The 18,645-nt window shown below is 45.7% G+C and overlaps 1 protein-coding gene across 1 annotated transcript in view; it reads right to left on the bottom strand.

Moving 5' to 3' along the window:
- The window catches only part of LOC104664442 (guanylate cyclase 2G-like), a 51,278-nt gene extending 34,579 nt beyond the window's left edge, over window positions 1-16,699 (bottom strand). The window contains 12 exon segments of the mRNA XM_010365934.1: window positions 13-99; window positions 101-151; window positions 1,733-1,929; window positions 2,626-2,734; window positions 4,402-4,562; window positions 7,243-7,408; window positions 9,428-9,523; window positions 9,526-9,615; window positions 11,765-11,874; window positions 13,888-14,224; window positions 16,318-16,348; window positions 16,350-16,699. Of these exon segments, the coding sequence (XP_010364236.1) occupies window positions 13-99; window positions 101-151; window positions 1,733-1,929; window positions 2,626-2,734; window positions 4,402-4,562; window positions 7,243-7,408; window positions 9,428-9,523; window positions 9,526-9,615; window positions 11,765-11,874; window positions 13,888-14,224; window positions 16,318-16,348; window positions 16,350-16,699 (1,785 nt within the window).
- Window positions 16,700-18,645: the final 1,946 nt, after the last annotated feature.

Raw genomic sequence — 18,645 nt, forward strand, 5'->3', positions numbered from 1 at the left:
CCTCAGAAATACCTGATAAAGCCCTATTGGGGCATAGAAGAGTTCTTCCCCCTGCTGGCTCTTGACAAAAGAGCTGAGGTCCACAGAAATCATCACACTTAGATGAGTTACTGTTGATGCCTCTTGACACAGGTGTGCCTCTCTGGGGTGGCTGTAAAACAGGAAATGATTTGGTCACTCTCAGTAGCAAGGTCAACTACTAAAGGGAATGCATTTTATAGAAGAGGAAGCCGAGTGCTAAGGTTAGACAGTTAATAATAAGAGAGTCAGGATTTGAACCCTGATCTTTCTGACCTGCTACGTGCATCACTCTAAGACAGCACCGTCCCATCCTCCATGCCCTCTATGGCATCTGTACCACCATGGAGGTGTAGGTTAAGAGGGAAGGCTCTGAGGTCAGACTGCCCAGACTCAAGTTCTGGCTGTGGCACTTAATTAGATGTGTGGCCTGGAGTTAGAGTCATTTTCTTAAGGAACGTCTAACCAGGTTGTCTCTGTTTAATACCCTCGGTGTCTCCCAACACCTAGAAAACATCTTCAAAGCATAGGAATCTTGTTTTCAAGGAGAATCTTATCTGGAACCCTCATGTAGAAATGAGGTAGATTAAAGCAGAGCTGCTTTGGTGGAAGAGGAAAGAGTAAGTCTCTGAATCCCCAGTGACATTTGGAGATGAGTTACTAATAAATCGCAGTCAACTGCTCTTAGCATGTTGAAGCCTCCCTGACTTGGTACCAGCCAAGTTTCCCAGCCCTGAGGATCACACATCTCGTTATATCCTGTGTGACTTCACTTTTTTTCACCACTTGCAAACTCACTCTTTTCAAATGTCCCCTCCTCTCCAAAGTCTCCCAGATGCTGAGACCTTTAGTCCCTCTATCTGCAGGGCTTCCGTCTCACTGTGGAAACACCTCTCTGACACTTGCCTCCCTCTGGAGGCATCTCATTTGTGGAATATCCCCATGCCTTGTATGATGCTTGGCCTGTAGTTAATGGCCAAGCAAATGAACATTACTGTATTAGTCATCAATTGATTAAAGGAGTTAATGTGGTTTTGAAAATAACTAAATCCGGCCGGGCATGATGGCTCATGCCTGTAATCCCTGCACTTTGGGAGGCTGAGGCAGGTGGATCACCTGAGGTCAGGAGTTCAAGACCAGCCTGACCAACATGGTGAAACCCCATCTCTACTAAAAAAAAAAAAAATACAAAAACTTAGCTGGGCGTGGTTAGAGGCACCTTGTAATCCCAGCTACTCGGGAGGCTGAGGCAGGAGCATCGCTTGAACTCTGGAGGCAGAGGTTGGAGTGAGAGCCGAGATCGTGCCATTGCACTCCAGCCTGGGCAACAAGAGCGAAACTCCATCTCAAAAAAAAAAAAAAAAAACAAAACTAAAAGTAAAATAACTAAATCCTCCCCAGGAGACAGCTTTAATATCTGAACAGTATCTACAGTTCTCACCCACAGAGTAACAGAGCAAAGGGAACTTTAGAGACTGTCAATCATTTGCAAGTGTTTAGAAACTGAGTCTTGGGGAGGTAAAATGACATTCTCAGATTGAGCAAGCAAGTGGGAGGCCTAGAACCAGAACCAGAACTCAGGCCTGGAGACTCTTCATGAAGTATTCACTTTATAAATTAGCCTCTTGCTCTTATAAGCTCCTAGATGAGGCACCTTCCACAAATCTCCAGCAGTGACCAGGAAAGGGGACGTCTGGGTCATATGTGGCCTCACCTTGTTCTGGGGAAGAATGATGATATCGTCAAAATTGATTTGCCACCAGATGTCTTTGTTTTGCCTCTGCAGTTTTCCCCTCTGCATCCTTAAAATCAGACCTATGATGGCAGCCCCCAAGACAGGAATCAGGATCATCATTGTGAGAACCACAGCAGTCACGCCCGGAGGGTAGAGGCATATTACCCAGGCCTTGCCTAAGAGCAGTAGCATGTACATCCCTGCCCAGCTGGGCCCTGCCAAGCAGGCTCCTCAAAGGCTGTCCTCCAGAAGGTCTGGGTTAGGACACATGAAGTCTACTCTGACTTGTCTCTTCCAGGAATTTTTCCCCGACTACCACCCTAGTTCCCATTGGAACTGCATTCACCTCCCACTTTGTATAGAAAGTTCCACTGCAGGGAAATAATAATGATGACTTCTAACTCCACCACCAGTGTTTCCTGAACATTTACTGTGTGTTCTCCTTAGGGTGGTTCTTCAGGCATGATCCATCTAATTCCAGGGCTGGACTCCTAACCACTGGGGCACACTCCTCTGCCCAGACTCTTTCAACCTCCCTAGAGGTAAAGTTCCTGAGACTCGAATCTCAGGCACCAGTTTCCCTTACAGCAGTGATTCTCCGCAGGGGAGGAAGGTCATTTTGCTTCCTACGGGATATCTGGCCATATCTGGAGACATTTCTCTTTGTTCCAGCTAGAGGGCTGCTACAGGCATCTGTGGGTAGAGGCCAGGGATGCTGCTAAACATAATATACAGGAACGTGTGACTTGAAATGCCAGGCTCCCCATACACAAAAATTATCTGGCCGAAAATGTCAACAGTGCTGCCGGCCATAGAGAGACCCTACTATAGAAAGTCTTTCCCTGCTACCTTCTCCAAGCAGCCACACTCACCCATCAAAGCAGGCTCAGTTTCACAGAGCTCATTATAAAATCCACAGCCAGATCTGTCTTCAGGAAGGGAGCCAGGGGTCCAGGCCATATTGGAGAAATTCCTTGTAGTCTTTAAAAAAAATAAAGGTCAGTGTCAGCTCAATTGATTCTATTTGACTCTACCTCATGTATAGCATGGACAACGGAAAAATGCATGTTATTTGCAAAACTCAGGCCCTGGTCTGTCAATTCAAACTTCTGTCCAGTTTGCCCAACTCTCCTAGGCTCTTCAAATCCAGCTTTCAAGTAATCTCATTCAAGGAAGGCAATATCTTTTTGCCGTTGAAATAGCTTCCTCAATCTTTTGACTTAAACCGTGTCTGTTTTGGCTTAAAAGATGACATGCCAAGTTGATGCTGCTGGGACTTTCGCCTGTGTTTGGTGTAGAGAAATCTTGTTATATAGCAGCTTGACATTTCACAGAACAAAACATCTCCTTCTATGTGGAGTGTGCCTGTTCCCACAATACTAAGGACCCAGTTTGCTATGGTTACTTTGTTTCCTGGCCCATTTTGGTCCATTAAAATTCCATAAGAGAAGGGGAGAAAAAAGCCTCAAGTTGGCTGGGCGCAGTGGCTCATACCTGTAATCCCAGCACTTTGGGAGGCTGAGGTGGGCAGATCACCTGAGGTGAGGAGTTCAAGACCAGCCTGACCAACATGGTGAAACCCCGTTTCTACTAAAAATACAAAAATTAGCTGGGCGCAGTGGTGCGCACCTGCAATATCAGCTACTCGGGAGGCTGAGGCAGGAGAATCACTTGATGTTGGGAGGCAGTGGTTGCAATGAGCCAAGATTGTGCCACTACACTCCAGCCTGGGCAACAGAGCAAGACTGTCTAAAAATTAAAAAAAGCCTCAAGTTGAATCTGGATTGGAGGTAGTAGCAGTGGGGGTGAGTGGAAATTGAATTACATTTTAGGTTTCCTTTTAGTTTTCTCATTGATTTGTAGCTGAAAGAACAAAAAAAGAGCTGCGTTTTTTTTTTTCCCCCAGGGATTCCTGGGTTCTGGGAACCCAGGATGGTGTTCTGGTTGCTGGTGTCCAAACGTGTCTGGGAGTTAGGATGTCTAGGTGAGCCGTTTCGGGGACTGCAAACCCATCCCTTTGAGGATGCTGTGCTCCACCACTCCCTCTGGGCCCAGGGCCTCTGGCCTAGACCATGGCCAATGGGACCACTGGTTGGAACACCAGAGGAGAACCAGGCCCTGGTGGAGGTGCAGTTAGTGGGTACTCTGTTCTACATTGAAATCTGAAACGGTCAAGCCATATCCTCAGTCAAGGGAATAAAATCACCTTAAAGGCCCAAAGTCTATCTTCATGTTTTTTTTTTTTTTTTTTTTTTGAGACGGAGTCTCGCTGTGTCACCAAGGCTGGAGTGCAGTGGTGCGATCTCGGCTCACTGCAAGCTCCGTTTCCCGGTTTCCCGCCATTCTCCCGCCTCAGCCTCCGAATAGCTGGGACTACAGGCGCCCGCCACCGCGCCCGGCTAGTTTTTTGTATTTTTAGTAGAGACGGGGGTTTCACCGTGTTAGCCAGGATGGTCTCGATCTCCTGACCTCGTGATCCACCCGCCTCGGCCTCCCAAAGTGCTGGGATTACAGGCTTGAGCCACCGCGCCCGGCTATCTTCATGAGTTCTAAGAGCACCAGGCTACTTGGGGGATTCCAGGGACTGGATCCCAAGCTGGCCTTCCCAGGGCCTTCCTCTTCCTATGTCTCTCTGTAGAGCAATCTACACTTGCAGAAATGTCCTGCCAGTACCTGATTACTTTCTGATAGCTGTCATAATGAAGAAAAGGAAGAAAAAGGGGCCCATCTTCAGACTTCTGTAGGGCATAGACAGAGTAATCGATGTGCCTTTCTCCCTGGGCATCCACAAACACAGGGCTGGTGATTCCTAGAAAGAGAGGAGATTGCACAAGGTCAGGAGAGGGAGAGCAGCATGTGGCTCAAAATGCCAGCCTGCCCCAACTCAAATCAACAGAACCCCCTTCCCCAACAGCCATTGAAAACCAGACACGGTTTCTGCCTTTTCAGTGAATCTGAGACAGGGTCAACGGGGACCAGCAAAGGGAAAAAGACAGTTGAGAGATGGCATCCTGTTAGGGCTAAAGGGCCACATTGGGCAGGCAGGTGTATTTTCTCAGGCCCACACTGGGGAAGCCTGTTCAGCACTTTAAAAAAAAGTTTGTTTCCAGTTAATCTCACTTAAAACCTCAGATTTATGCTTCCTTTGAACAATCAGATGTGACAACATGTCAGCAGTTGTCTGGGGCCAAGGGACAGCTGCTTCCTTCAGTTCCTCCCATCTTCCTCCCCTGACCCCACCCACCCCACGCCTCCATGCTGCCAGGCCCTGGGGCAGAAGTTTGCAATCTCTGTTCTCATGGCAGCTCCTTCCCTCATGGTCTTGGTGTGAAGGCTTTGCAGGCCCTTTGCAGAGGTTTGGTGCAGACGCTTTGCAGGGCCTGCTGTGCTCTTTGTTATTTCTAAGGATGTGCTCTCCTGAAGTAATGCATCAGAGATCGCGGAAGCACAGCTTCACTTGAAGCACAGCTCCTTCACACCCCAAACTAGTACATAGGCTCTGACAAAGGACCTATTGCTGATTTTGTCTCACAGGGGACAGGACACAAAATTACCACTGATAAAGCACCTAATAAGTGCCCAGCACTGCCGATGGTGTTGACGTCCCATGTCTAATCCTAATTAACCCTTCAGAGGGGGCACCATCATCTATCTGTTCCCAACAAGCAAAGCTTGGAGGCACACACTCTTTGAGTCTTCCTGCCAGGGCCAGGAAGAGGCACAGCTGGCACACAAACCCAGGCCTATCGGGCCCCAAGTGCCGTGTTCTTTCCAGCATGCCACACTGCCTTTCTGTGTACATATCCGTGGGCATCCCGAATGTGGGTATTGAGCCCAAGGTTTGCACGGGAAAGGCCAGAGCTCCTGCGACAACCTGGGCCACTGCTTTCGGTGTGCATTGCGTTCACGGAGCCAAAGCCAGTGGGGTTTGGGGGTTCTGCTCCCTAATTCGGCCTCCTAGAGGAGGCCTTCCTTCTGGAATGGTCCAAAAGCCCTGCGGCACTGGCCCATGGAGTGGATGCCACCATGTGGCAGAAATGAACAGAGGAAACAGAGACAAATACTCCAGTTCTGCCAAGGCTAGTCCTGTAGCCCATAAAGGAACAGAAGCCAGTTTGGAGGGGTGAGGAGGGCCCTTTGGTCATGAGTCCCTGAAAGGGGTCCACGGGCCCTAGAACCAAAGTGGGATGACTCAGGCTCTTAAACGGCCTCACTGCTCTTCACACCCTTCCCTCATTCCAGCATGAATAATTTCTAAAACCACAGGAAAGAGGAATTAATTAATCTGGCAGAGAGGATTAAATTGAGAGCAGAAAGAAGGATCCCCCACCTTGTGACCTCTTCCTTTTTTAAGCAAATGCTTTAGGGTCTGAAAGAAGAGAGAGAAGTTGGTGAATATTTCCACTTGTAAAAGGTATCAACAGGGTAAATGAGGCCTGCTTCTATGAAATAGAAAAATGTAAAATATAAAGTATAAAAATAGGGACCATTTGGCTGGACACAGTGGCTCACATCTATGATCCCAGCACTTTGAGACACCGAGGTGGGAGGATCCCTTAAGCCCAGGAGTTTAAGACCAACCTGGGTGACAGAGCAAGACCCTGTCTCAAAAAGAAAAAAACAGAACCTACTATTTAATGAGCACATACTCTGTGCCAGGTGCATGTCATATTCTCATTATGCCTATGTTACAGGATAGCAAAGAACATGAGCCCTGGAGAAGGCAGGCTTGATTTTGAATCCTGGCTCCACCATCTAATAACTTTGTGACCTTAGACAAGGTACATAACCTCTGTAACCTCGGTTTACTCACCTGAATAATACAGATAGAAACAGTACCTGCCTCATGGGCTGTGTGAGGATTCAGTTAGGTACTACTCAGAAGCTCTTAGCACTTGGGCTAGTGTAAGGTAAGCCCTCCCTAAATGTCGGTTATTATTATTTCTGTATGTGGTAGCAGGTGTTATCCCTGTCTTACAGGTGAGAAAACTAGAACAAGAACGATCAAAGCAGTTGGTCAGCTGAGTGTGATTTGAAAGCAGTTCACTCCCCACCAGGGAGTGAACTCATCCCCACCAGGAAAGCAAGAATGAGACTGCAACCCATCTTTAGAAGTCTGTGGCGCCAGGGCCCCCATCACAGAGGCTGCAGATGGGAAGTGACCCCGGGAGACGGCTCTCACATTTCTGAATTTTATTCTTGATGGACTTGGTTTCAATGGAACTGAGGGGGAGAATTCCCAAAAGGGGATAAGGTGCCCAGCAGCCTCCTCTCCTGGTCTGGGCAGGCTCCGGCCAGAAGGATGAGTGAACTGTGGGAACTGGGAGGTCTTAATCTCAACTACCCTTACAGAAGGAAGACTGGAATCCCCACAGGAAAGATGAATTCTGGCGTTCAGTGCGAGGCAGGCCCTAAAAGAGGCCTTTAATTACATGCCCAAGATTTCAAAGCCCCCACCGACCGGAGCCGCAGGTCTGAGTTTAGAACACCGCCCAGCAGTAAGCCACCTACCCTGCACGGTGGTCTGACTGGTGCCTTCAGAGCGCTGACCAGCTGCCGCTCGTCCTGGAAGTCGCCTCCAGCCTTTACCATCTGCTTCACGGTCTCAGCATAGAGCAGGACGGCATCGTGAAGGTAGGCAGAGTAAAGGCTCACCTTCAATAAGACAAGCAAAGCAGGGTCTCAAGAGGTTCGTGGCCTCTTGAGTCACCGTCCAGCACTAAGTTAGGAAGATTCTCTGTTCGTCCGGCTGACAGTGGCACACAGTACTTTCTCCCCCATTCCACACTGCAGAGGGCCCAGCACACGCCTGCGCCTGCGCTGTGAAACCCAGACGTCGTGGTCTTCATTTCCCTTCTGAATGCCGCGTTTCCCAATTAGATCTCCTGATCCTTCAGGAACGCCCTTCAGGCCTCAGGTGGGAGGGAGCATGGTTTCAGGGGAAGAGGGTACACGTTGGAACTAGACCAGCTCAGCTCCCTACTGGCTATGGGTAAGTTCCATAACCTCTCTGAATCTCAGCTCACTGCTTTATAAAATGGGAATAGGCCAGGTGCGGTGGCTCAGGCCTGTAATCCCAGCACTTTGGGAGGCCAAAGCGGGCGGATCACGAGGTCAGGAGTTTGAGACCAGCGAAACTCCTGACATAGTGAAACCCCATCTTTACTAAAAATACACAAATTAGCTGGGCGTGGTGGCGGGTGCCTGTAATCCCAGCTACTCAGGAGGCTGAGGCAGGAGAATCACTTGAACCCGGGAGGCGGAGGTTGCTGTGAGCCGAGATTGCACCACTGCACTTCAGCCTAGGTGACAGAGCGAGACTCCATCTCAAAAAAAAAAAAAAAAAAAAAAAGGATAAAACCGCTGTTGGGTTGAATGTGACAATAGTTAAATAAGGCATAATAGGTAAACTATCCATTGCAGTCCCTGACCCTTAGTAGGTCTTCAGGACATGATGTCTTCTATTGATCAGTCAAGGAAAATACAAGTGCCTACTAAATGCCAGGCACTATTCTCCCAACAGTACCAGGTACAAAGCTGACACTTAGTAGATTGCTCCTCAAATATTCTTTAATTGGTTATCTTGTCTTGTATGTTGGGATCCAGGATCGGCCCCCTCATTTCGAATCAAACTCCTTGTCATCAGTGGCCTGTGGTCACCTTAGGGCTTCAGCTTGGCCCCATACTGGAAGTAGCTCTAGCTCTGGACAAAGGTCTCTCTTCAAAAAATTCTCTGTGGGAGCCAGACACTGTGCCTCCTCATCACACACATACTGGGATTACCACAGGCAGACCCTCTCCCTCCTGACCATCTTCTCCCTGTTCCAGCCCATCTGTTGGCCCTGACCTGTCCTAGCTCCACATCTGTGACCACTCCATCCTGGGTCTAGGTCCTGGCATCCTCCTGGGGAAGGAAATTGTCATGGTCTGAGTAGCCATTAATATCTGTTCTCGGCCAGGCACAGTGGCTCACGCCTATAATTCTAGCACATTGGGAGGCCAGGGTGGAAGGATTGCTTGAGCCCAGGAGTTCAAGAGCTGCCTCAGCAACCTAGAGAAATCACATCTGTACAAAAACAAAAATTTTTTTTTAATTATCAAGGCGTGATGGCATGTGTCTGTATTTCCAGCTACTTGAGAGGCTGAAGTGGGGGGATTGCTGGAGCCCAGGAAGTCGAGGATGTAGTGAGCATGATTGCACCACTGCACTCTAGCCTGGGTGACACAGCAAGACCTTCCCTCAAAAAAGGAAGATATCTGCTTTGCTAGTTCCATGGACAATGTTACTAAATACACAACACCACAGCCTGGGAGTTAGATGCCATCATGAGTCCTGTTTCACAGATGAAGAGACCAAGGTATAGGGAGGTTAAGCAATTCGCTACAAGGTCCTACAGTTAGCAAATAGCAGCAGTAGGATGGGGGCATAGGCCTCTGGTCCAAAGGCCTTTCACCCAGTGACCTCTGAAGTATAAATTCACAGGAGGAGAGCATCAAACTGCTGTTTATTTTGGGCATGGAAGATGGGGAAGTGCGTGTGTGTGTGCACCTGCATGTGTGTAAGGGAGGTGGGGAGAGATGAGGAGAAATAAGAGGGAGAAATGCAAAAGCCAAATGCAAATATCATCAAAGAAGGGGAGGAGGGAGACTGAGCTGGAAGACCCGGCATCAGACCTGCTCCTCCGAGGAGATGGTGCTGCGGAAAGGCGGCCTCCTCAGTGTTTGGTAGACTTGTTTCCAAAAGCCTGCGTCTCCACGGCCTTCTCTGTAGGAGCTGAGGGCAATGAGAGAAGCACTGACCCATACATCTTTGGAAGGTGCATCATTTTCTGATTTGTCAGTACTTCCTTCCAAAAATGGTCCTAAAAAGTAATGAAATAAATGTTGTTATTTGGTAGGAAATGCCTTGGCAAGGGAACTGTGTGTAACGCAATGTTTAATTTGAACCACTACATTCTAATCCTTGGAAACACAGTGATTCCAGAAGGCCTGCAATACAAGGTCCATGTTCTCTAGCTGGCATATAAGCAGTGGAAGGAAAGCCACAAATAAAAAAGTAAAAATGTACTTGGTGGATACAGCAGCTAAGATGCAGAAAGCTTACCTACTAACAATTATTACAAAAACTTAAAAAGCTTGAGACTATAGATTCTTGCTTTTTTTTTTTTTTACTTGTGGCATGTTTTGTTATCATCATTATAATCTATATTATTACTATTATGAATAGTATATACCCACTCATTATATATATGTGTGTGTATATATACATATGTGTTTTGACATCACACACACACACTCACACATAACATATATATATGATGATATCATACCATAATGTTCTGCAGCTTGATTTTTTTCCACCTAAACCTATACTGGGAATACTTTTATAAAATAGATTTATGCTATTCTTTCATGAAGTGGCATGAATTCAATTGCATGGACATTGTTGTATTCTTAGTTCTATTTTCTGCCACTACACACCAGTTGGAACTGGATCATCAAGGTATGGGAGAAGGCAACAGGGGAGTTGAAAAGTTTCCCTGCCAATACTGAATGTGGTCCATCCTCTCCTCTCCTCATCTGCCTGAAGGCAGAGATGAGGGGAAAAGTAAAGAGAAAGGGAAGTGGTCACAATGGAAATCTCAGGTAAGCGAGTATTCTGGAAAGTCTGGCGTGCCTTTAGAATTCCAGCTCACCATCCAAAGAAATCTGAGATGTTTTTGTGCATCTGAAAGACTTCATGATAAAGAAGGAAAAATCTGGGACATTACTACATATCTCCCTTTATTTTCTTCTGTCCTATTTCAGCTTCTTGTGATCATAATTTTAAAAAGCTTGTTTTAGAAAGATAAAACTGCTAGAAAAATAATGCAGTGTGTCCATAGGAAAAGGCAAATGGCTTTTGTAGATGCCTATTGTGTAAGATGCTTACAAGCACAGACGCAATAGCCCTGTGAGGCAGATACTACTGGCATTATTTCCATGCATCAGTGCACTTGATGAGAGGTGGAAAAGGAGCCCAGACCACCTGGGTTTGAATGCCAGCTCTCCCTCATACTAGTTGGATGGCCTTGGGCAAGTTTTGGCACCTCTCTGAACCTCAGTTTCCTCTCCTGTAAAATGAGGATGATAAAAGTATCTACCCCATAGGGTGGCTGTGAGCTGAAATAAGCTTTACTATATTAAGCACTCACAGTGAGGCCCAGCACTCCATAAACCCTCCAGAAAGCAGAGTTGTGTAGGATGAGCTCAGCGTCTGAAAGGCTCAGTCTGGAATACTAGCTATGCCACTTGGGAGCTCCGAGATCTTAGGTAAGGTACCTTAATTATTTAAGCCTTGGCTTTCCTACCTGTACGTTGGAATGCTAATAATATCTACTTTCCAAGGCTGTTGGAAATACCAAGTACAAAAGGTATAGGTACATAAATAATGCATTTAATAACTGCCTCGCAAAACCATTGAGAATATTAAGTGCAATCATGTGTGTAAACCGTGTAACTCAGTCCTCATAGGAAGCAATTGTATTTTTAGCCATTCTCATCATTACCAAAAGAATCAGACCACCTAAGAATTGCCTCATTGCATCAGTATGTTGGTCTTTCCAGCCCTTTGTTAGAGCTTCAACAGGGACACGGGGAGGTAGCTGTGGAAGAAAAACAAGTGAGAGCCACTTGTGTCTGAGAGTCCCTTGGGAAGGTCTTAGCTACCCGGTAGAAATGACAGTTCTTCCTCAACCGCTGTTGTCTGATACGGAGTACAGAGGACCAGGCCCTCAAGCCAGCCGACCTAGTTCAAGGCCTGGTTCAGCCTTTCACTAGCGGTGCAGAAGAACTCTGGGTAAGTTCTTCCAGCTCCATCTTAGTCTCCTAATTTTAAGATGAGGACGCAAGAGTGCCTACCTCATAGGGTTGTAGTGAGTGCTCAGTGGGCTGATACATCCGGGTCATAGCGGGTACTCCATACTTGCTACCTCTTATTACCGGAGCCATTGAGTGGTCAACGGGACCCACCTCCAACTGCTGCAAAATGATGAAAATGAATTTTCCAGTGTTGAGTCCCAGGTTCTCTGCATCCAGCAGAATAATATTTGCATCCTGTGAGCTGCAGATTAAGATGATAACTATAAGAATGAAAATCAGAGTCAGCCAGTTGCACATGCTCGTGTATGTGTGTGCTCTCACGCATGCTCTCACTCTCTCTAAGTCTAGCCTAAAGCCACTGTAAAAGAGACATGAACTTTTTCTTTCCTTGGGCATGTTTTAGGAAACAGGAATGCCTAAACTAGTCCCTGAGGTTTTACTTCTTTAACCAAGCCTGCAGTGTACAAACTAGCAGCTATAGCACTGAAGTCTTTGCTGCAGCCTCCTCACAATGTACAAGTCAAAAAAGTTTGAGATCACTTCTGTGCTCTAGGTTTTTTCTTCTTTTTGGCTCAAAAATCAGAACAGCAGACCTGGCTTGTGACTTGTCAGCCACACCTCAATTAAGAGGAGTTCACAAAGGACCTAGAATCAAGGGCATTTGGACTTTCTGAGTTGGGCTGGCCGGAGGGCAGAGTAGGCCATGGTACTTTTCTGCCATTTAATCACATCACTGTTCATTTTCAGAATATACAAATGAAGTAGTGGGTTTTATTTTTTATTTATTTATTTTTGAGACAGAGTCTCGCTCTATTGGCCAGGCTGGATGGAGTACAGTGGCATGATCTTGGCTCACTGCAACCTCTGCCTCCTGGGTTCAAGCCATTCTCATGTCTCAGCCTCCAGGATAGCTGGGATTACAGGCGTGTACCACACACCTGGCTAATTTTTGTATTTTTAGTAGAGACAGCATTTCACCATGTTGACCAGGCTGGTCTCCAATTCCTGGCCTCGAGTGATCTGCCCGCCTCAGCCTCCCAAAGTGCTGGGATTACAGGCGTGAGGCACCACACCCGGCTAGTTTATTTTTTAAATGAAGTAAATTATAGTCTATTTATCTGAGCTCCAATGTTGTGTCAGGCACTGTGCTGGGCACAGACATAGCAGTGAACGAGCCATCAGACAGACAGCATACAAGTGAACAAATTAAAGAGATCATTGAAGATTCTAATTAGTGAGGTTGGAAATGGATGCTGTGATGCTAATGGGTGGGGAGGGGAAGCAAGTTCACATCGAGTCATTAGAGAAGGCCTCCCTGAGGAGGTGGGCTCTGGACCTAGTCAGCAATGATGCAGGGATGAGAGGAAGCTACCCTCAAGAAGGTGCTGGGTAGGGTGGAGTGTGACTCAGACCACATAATAATTGCCTCATTGGATCAGTATGTTGGTCTTTCAAGCTCTTTATTAGAGCTTCAGCAGGGACACAGGGAGGTGGCTGTGGAAGAAAAAGAAGTGAGAGCCACTTGTGTCTGAGAGTCCCACATTAGCATCACTGGGTGGAGTGGGTGCAGGTGACACCCTAGGCCAAGGGAGTAGAAAACCCTAAAGTCTCAAGGCTGGAGAGAGTTTATTTGAGGAACAAAAATGAGTCAGTTACTAATTCATGCTAGAAAGTTGAGCCTTATAGATATCACCACAAAAATAATTGCTGTCATATGTTGACCAACTACTTGTCCAGACATGGTGCTAAGCACTTTAGAGGTGTAACCTTATTTAATCCTCCCCTTTCTATGACACAGGTAGGATGGTTGTCTCCATTTTATAGATAAGATACTTGAGACACAGAGAGATTAAGGTACTTACCCAAGGAGGACACAGTTTAAAAGTGTCAGAGACTGGATTCAAACCTAGGTCTGTCAGTCTGCAGAGCCCCTACTGTAAACAAATAGTGAACTCCAGGACCCAGCCCACCTGGAAGATGCTTCTAGAACTTACTCTGTGTTTCATAACACTGTAGCATGTGGGATTTTACTTTAGACCAAAAAAACAAAAAACAAACAACAAAAAACAACAACAACAAAAAAAAAAAACCCACTTTTTTTTGTTAGTGATGTCAAGCAATAAAGGAAATTGCTTTTATATATTATTAATTTTGTACCTTGTTTCCAACTGCTTTTACACTCAGAGAAAAATGAAGAGTTTTTTTTTTTTTTTTCAAATAACCTGCTTGTCCCATTTTTCTCTCCAAATAAAAGCAACAGAAGACTTTTCTACTTACCCCTGCAATTGATGATATCCTCCAAAGATGCTCTTGAAGAAAGACTAAACTATTTTTGGTGTATTTCATGCTGGCAGTGATGATAAAATGGGAATTGAGTTCATTCTCTACAACCCTCCACAATTCATCCACTCCATCCCAGGAGGAAGCCCCAGAGTAGCCTCCAAACATCCCAATGTGTTTCCAGCCCAGGTACTGGAGACTTTTCTGGAGCACGTCACCAATGTCTTACTTGGGTGGCACAAGTTTCACACAGGTGTCACACAGCTTTTCGGTTTGTCCAACAAAGTCAAACATGGAGATATTCCACTCAGAGGCCAGCAAACCGATAACCTTGAAAATAACCCAAAGGATGTCTTTGCATAATTGAGTTTATGTACACGCAAACCCCAGTGTAAGACATCTGCATAAACCTCAGATTCTGTGAGTCTATGGGTCATACTGGGCCCTCGCTTTTGTAATGTTGATGACAACGTCAGTCTCAGAGAACAAAGATAACAAAAGCGAGCATTAATTGAGCACTCACTATGTGCTGAGCACTCTAAGAGCTTCCATATATCATTTCAACTTTCACAACATTTCTAGGTGTAATTATTACCCCCTTTTTAAGATAAAACAGGAAGACACAGAGATGTAAGTTACATAGCTAGCAAATAGTGGAGCAGGGTTGGAATTCAGGTAGTATGGTTCCAAGGCCCACACTCATAGTTACTCATCCTCTCATTCTTTCTTAATTTCTCCCTTATTCATTTCTCATTCATTTTAATTAGGGGCCTATCACATACAAAAAACTTTGGAGACCTTGCTCTTGAAGGAGCTCATGGTTTATTACAAGAACCAAGGTATATAAAAAATAGATTTAAAGTGAAATATATTCTTTAAGATGTATAGATAATAGATTTATAGGCATTTAAAGAAGTAAACAATTAGTTTTGATTGGGGAATTAGGGATATGGAGGGCAGAGATGAAGGGATAAAGAAAGGCTCCATGACATTTGGTATTAACTCTTAGACAGGTAGCCTTTGAACAGATAGAAATGTGTCAGATGGGGAATTTCAGGAGAGACTGGCTCAAATTTAAATGTAAACTTAGTTCTGCAGCTCCAGCTAATGATAGTTCTACAATATTGTTGAGAGTAAGACCTGTGCTGCTCCTTCCTGTTCACCTTTTGCATCAACACTTTTCGTGACACCCAAGGACACCAACAAAGCTCATCCCAACAACCAAACAAATACAGGTCATTCATTTCCCTCATTTTCTTGCTGTAGGTAAGGTAGTCTGCCATACTTGATTCTTTCTCATTTACTTGTATTTTCACTGATTAATTTATTATACACACCAAAGAAAAGCCTACTCAAACAATTGATAGTTTTCTATTTAAAACCAAACATTTGTTTCTTCTTAATTTCCTAAGCCTTGTAGCTTAGGAACATGAGAGTGAACAATAAGAGTCTATATGCAACAGCATTAAATTCAAACAATCAACAAGAGGAGGAAGAGGGTAGGTGAACGAACAATTATTGATCTGAAAGGCTTTCTGGCCAGATATGGTGGCTCACGCCTGTAATCCCAGCACTTTAGGAGACCGAGACCGGTGGATCACCTGAGGTCAGGAGTTTGAGACCAGCCTGGCCAACATGGTGAAACCCTGTCTCTATTAAAAATACAAAAATTAGCTGAGCATGGTGGGGCACTCCTGTAATCCCAGCTACTTGGGAGGCTGAGGTGGGAGAATCACTTAAACTTGGGAGGCAGAAGCTGCAGTCAGCCGAAATCATGCCACTGCACTGCAGCCTGGACAACAGAGCCATACTCCATCTCAAAAAAAAAAAAAAAAAGAAAGAAAGAAAGAAGGAAAGAAAGAAGAAAAAGAGGCCTGGCGCGGTGGCTCAAGCCTGTAATCCCAGCACTTCGGGAGGCTGAGACGGGCGGATCACGAGGTCAGGAGATCAAGACCATCCTGGCTAACAGAGTAAAACTCCATCTCTACTAAAAAAATACAAAAAAAAACTAGCCGGGCAAGGTGGCGGGCACCTGTAGTCCCAGCTACTTGGGAGGCTGAGGCAGGAGAATGGCGTAAACCCGGGAGGCAGAGCTTGCAGTGAGCTGAGATCCAGCCACTGCACTCCAGCCTGGGCAACAGAGTGAGACTCTGTCTCAACAACAACAACAACAACAACAAAAAAAAAAAAAAAAAAAGAAGAAGAGAAAGAAAGAAAGAGAGAAAAAGACTTTCTTTAAAGAGAATGTTAACTCTTCTAATTATATAGTTTAATTGTGTCTCAAAAATGGTATTCAAGATCTACACCGTTATGGTTATAATAATGTGACCCTTGCCAGGAGATTATTCAAATCTGTACCATCATCTTGAAGGCCACCCCTTCCAATGGAAACTCAAAGTTTCCAGAGGCTATATATGCTCTACCTCAGTTGCTTCTGGGCATGCTGGTCCAAACGGCAGAAATCTGTTCTCTCTGGACCTGGTTGTTGAAAATAGCAAGAGACTCCTTGGTGCTGCAGGCTGAGTTGGTGTAAGTGAACTCCCAGCTGAAATTTCCAAGGTCCACTAGCTCTGAGTTGACCTTGTCCAAGGCAATCTGGAGGCCTGCACCCAACCTTTGCATGCTGAATGGATGGGAGATGTTCCAGGGTTCCTGGAAGCCTACAGTGAGTTTAGCAGCCTCAAGGCAAGTCACCAGCACACTGGCAAAGAGCATCAGAACTAGTGTTGGGTGGTCAGCCTGGCATTCAATCCCTGAACAGAGCCCAGACTCAACTGGGGCCTCAAGACATGTTTTGAGAGCCATGGATGGCATCTAACACCTGTATCACTGCAGAACTGTGAGAGGCTCAGCCTTCTGATTACTCCTGCCAGGAACTTACATGACAGTGTAGAGTTCCCTGAGGATCACAGCTTGCTTTCTATTCAGTGCCATTAGTTAACCGAAACTCTCCCTTTTCAGAGTCTGTCTTAATACCATCTAGAAGCAGCAACCTTGCAGAAGGAGGCCGAAGCAGCTAGTCAGTAGGATCCTGTAGGATCCAGTGATATCCCTGGCAAACTTCACGTTCCTGGGCAAGTCACATGATCCCTCTGTCCCTCTCCACCAGTAAAATAAGAACCACAGAAACTACTCAAATGGAGTCAGATGGCCCGGGCTGGAATTCTGACTCCATCACACATTAGTTAAGTGACGTAGGACATATTACTTCCCCTTTCTATGCCTTATTCTCCTGCTCTGTAAAACGGGGATAAAACTGTAATGAGGTTTTCCCCTAAGTGATATGGTAAAGACTAAAAGAGATCATACAAGACTAGCCCTTGGCAAAATATCTGGGCAAAGAGAGCCAGTCCATCAATGTTAGATTTGACAATGGTGTTGATGACGACGATGATCCCAGTAATAGTGATAATAATTATCACTTGCTGATTCCATCTTCTAGGACATTTTTATGAAACAAGTAAGCTTACGGCTATAAGGTTTCCTGACAAGTTGGCACAGTCTGTATCCCTCACCCAGGCTTTTAGGGTGCTACAGATTGGTTATTGATGCATGAAATACTAACCCTCCCTCTACACAGGTCAGGGCAAGGAGCTGGGGGCAGCTCTTAATTGTCTGAAATATCACAGGGATGACAGGACCCTTGGGAAGCCATTGCTACTCCCAAGTAAGATGGCCCAGCTATTAGCCAGGAAAATCCACATGAGTATAAAGGGTTGAATTCCCACCAACTGTGGGCTTGCTTTCTGATTACTCTGGCAGGGAAGGAGCTGGCATCTCACATTCATCTCAGGATTATGTGAGGACAGTCGACTTGCTATGAGTCTCAAGGCTTGATCTAAGGACCACCTACATCAGTCTCTCCTGATGGTTAGAAATGCAGATTCCAGGGCTTCTCTCTAGACCCTCTGAACCAGAATGTTTTGAGGTTGCTCTGGGAATCCATGTTTAACAGGTCTGCATATATCCCTAAGTAGACTGAAGTATGAGAACCCCTGGCAGTCTGAAGTGAGAAGAGGGAAAGAAGAGCCAATAGCTATTCTCTACTTATCTTCCTTGAGTAGCAAGCCCCCAGGATGGAATTAAGGAGCCTTAGCTTTGGCCTGTCTCAGAGGGTCACTTCTAAACCCACGGATTGGGGGGTTGCTTCTCTCCAAACCACATTCATCATAACTGCTTCTTCCCTGACCTGCAGTTTCTCTCTCTCCTCTGCTTGGACAGCTTGGGGTCAATTTGCAAAATCATCTGAATCCAAAAACTCACTGGAACCATAAGCAAAATCCCATGAATGTTTTTTGGCTCAGACGCTTACCAGTGTACATGACCCTGGACAAGTCAGTTAAATCTGTGCCTCAGTCTCCTGAATATCAAAATGAGCAGAGTAACACCCCTCCTGGAGGGATGTTATAAAGATACTGTGAGATTGTATAATTACTTAGAATGGCACCTCACATTTATTAGGAATCAATAAGGGAATTCTGTTAATAAGTGTGTCATTGCACACGTCACGATCTCAAAACTAGGGCACTGGGAACAATATGTTATCTATGCATTTTGTGTTCCCTCCCCCCTTCCATATGTATCCTTTCTTTGATTTGTATTCCCACACTGGGTAATTTCTGATTCTTTGTGTTTACAGATTGCCTTTGTCCTGAGAACCTTTGAGCCAGGTGACTGTGTGTGTCCTTTTTGGAGCCTAACATCAGCACAGTGTTAGGCCTCTAGGCATGCAAATTAATAGCAATCATAAT

This window comes from Rhinopithecus roxellana, chromosome 11, assembly GCF_007565055.1.
Source record: "Rhinopithecus roxellana isolate Shanxi Qingling chromosome 11, ASM756505v1, whole genome shotgun sequence".
NCBI lineage: Eukaryota > Metazoa > Chordata > Mammalia > Primates > Cercopithecidae > Rhinopithecus > Rhinopithecus roxellana.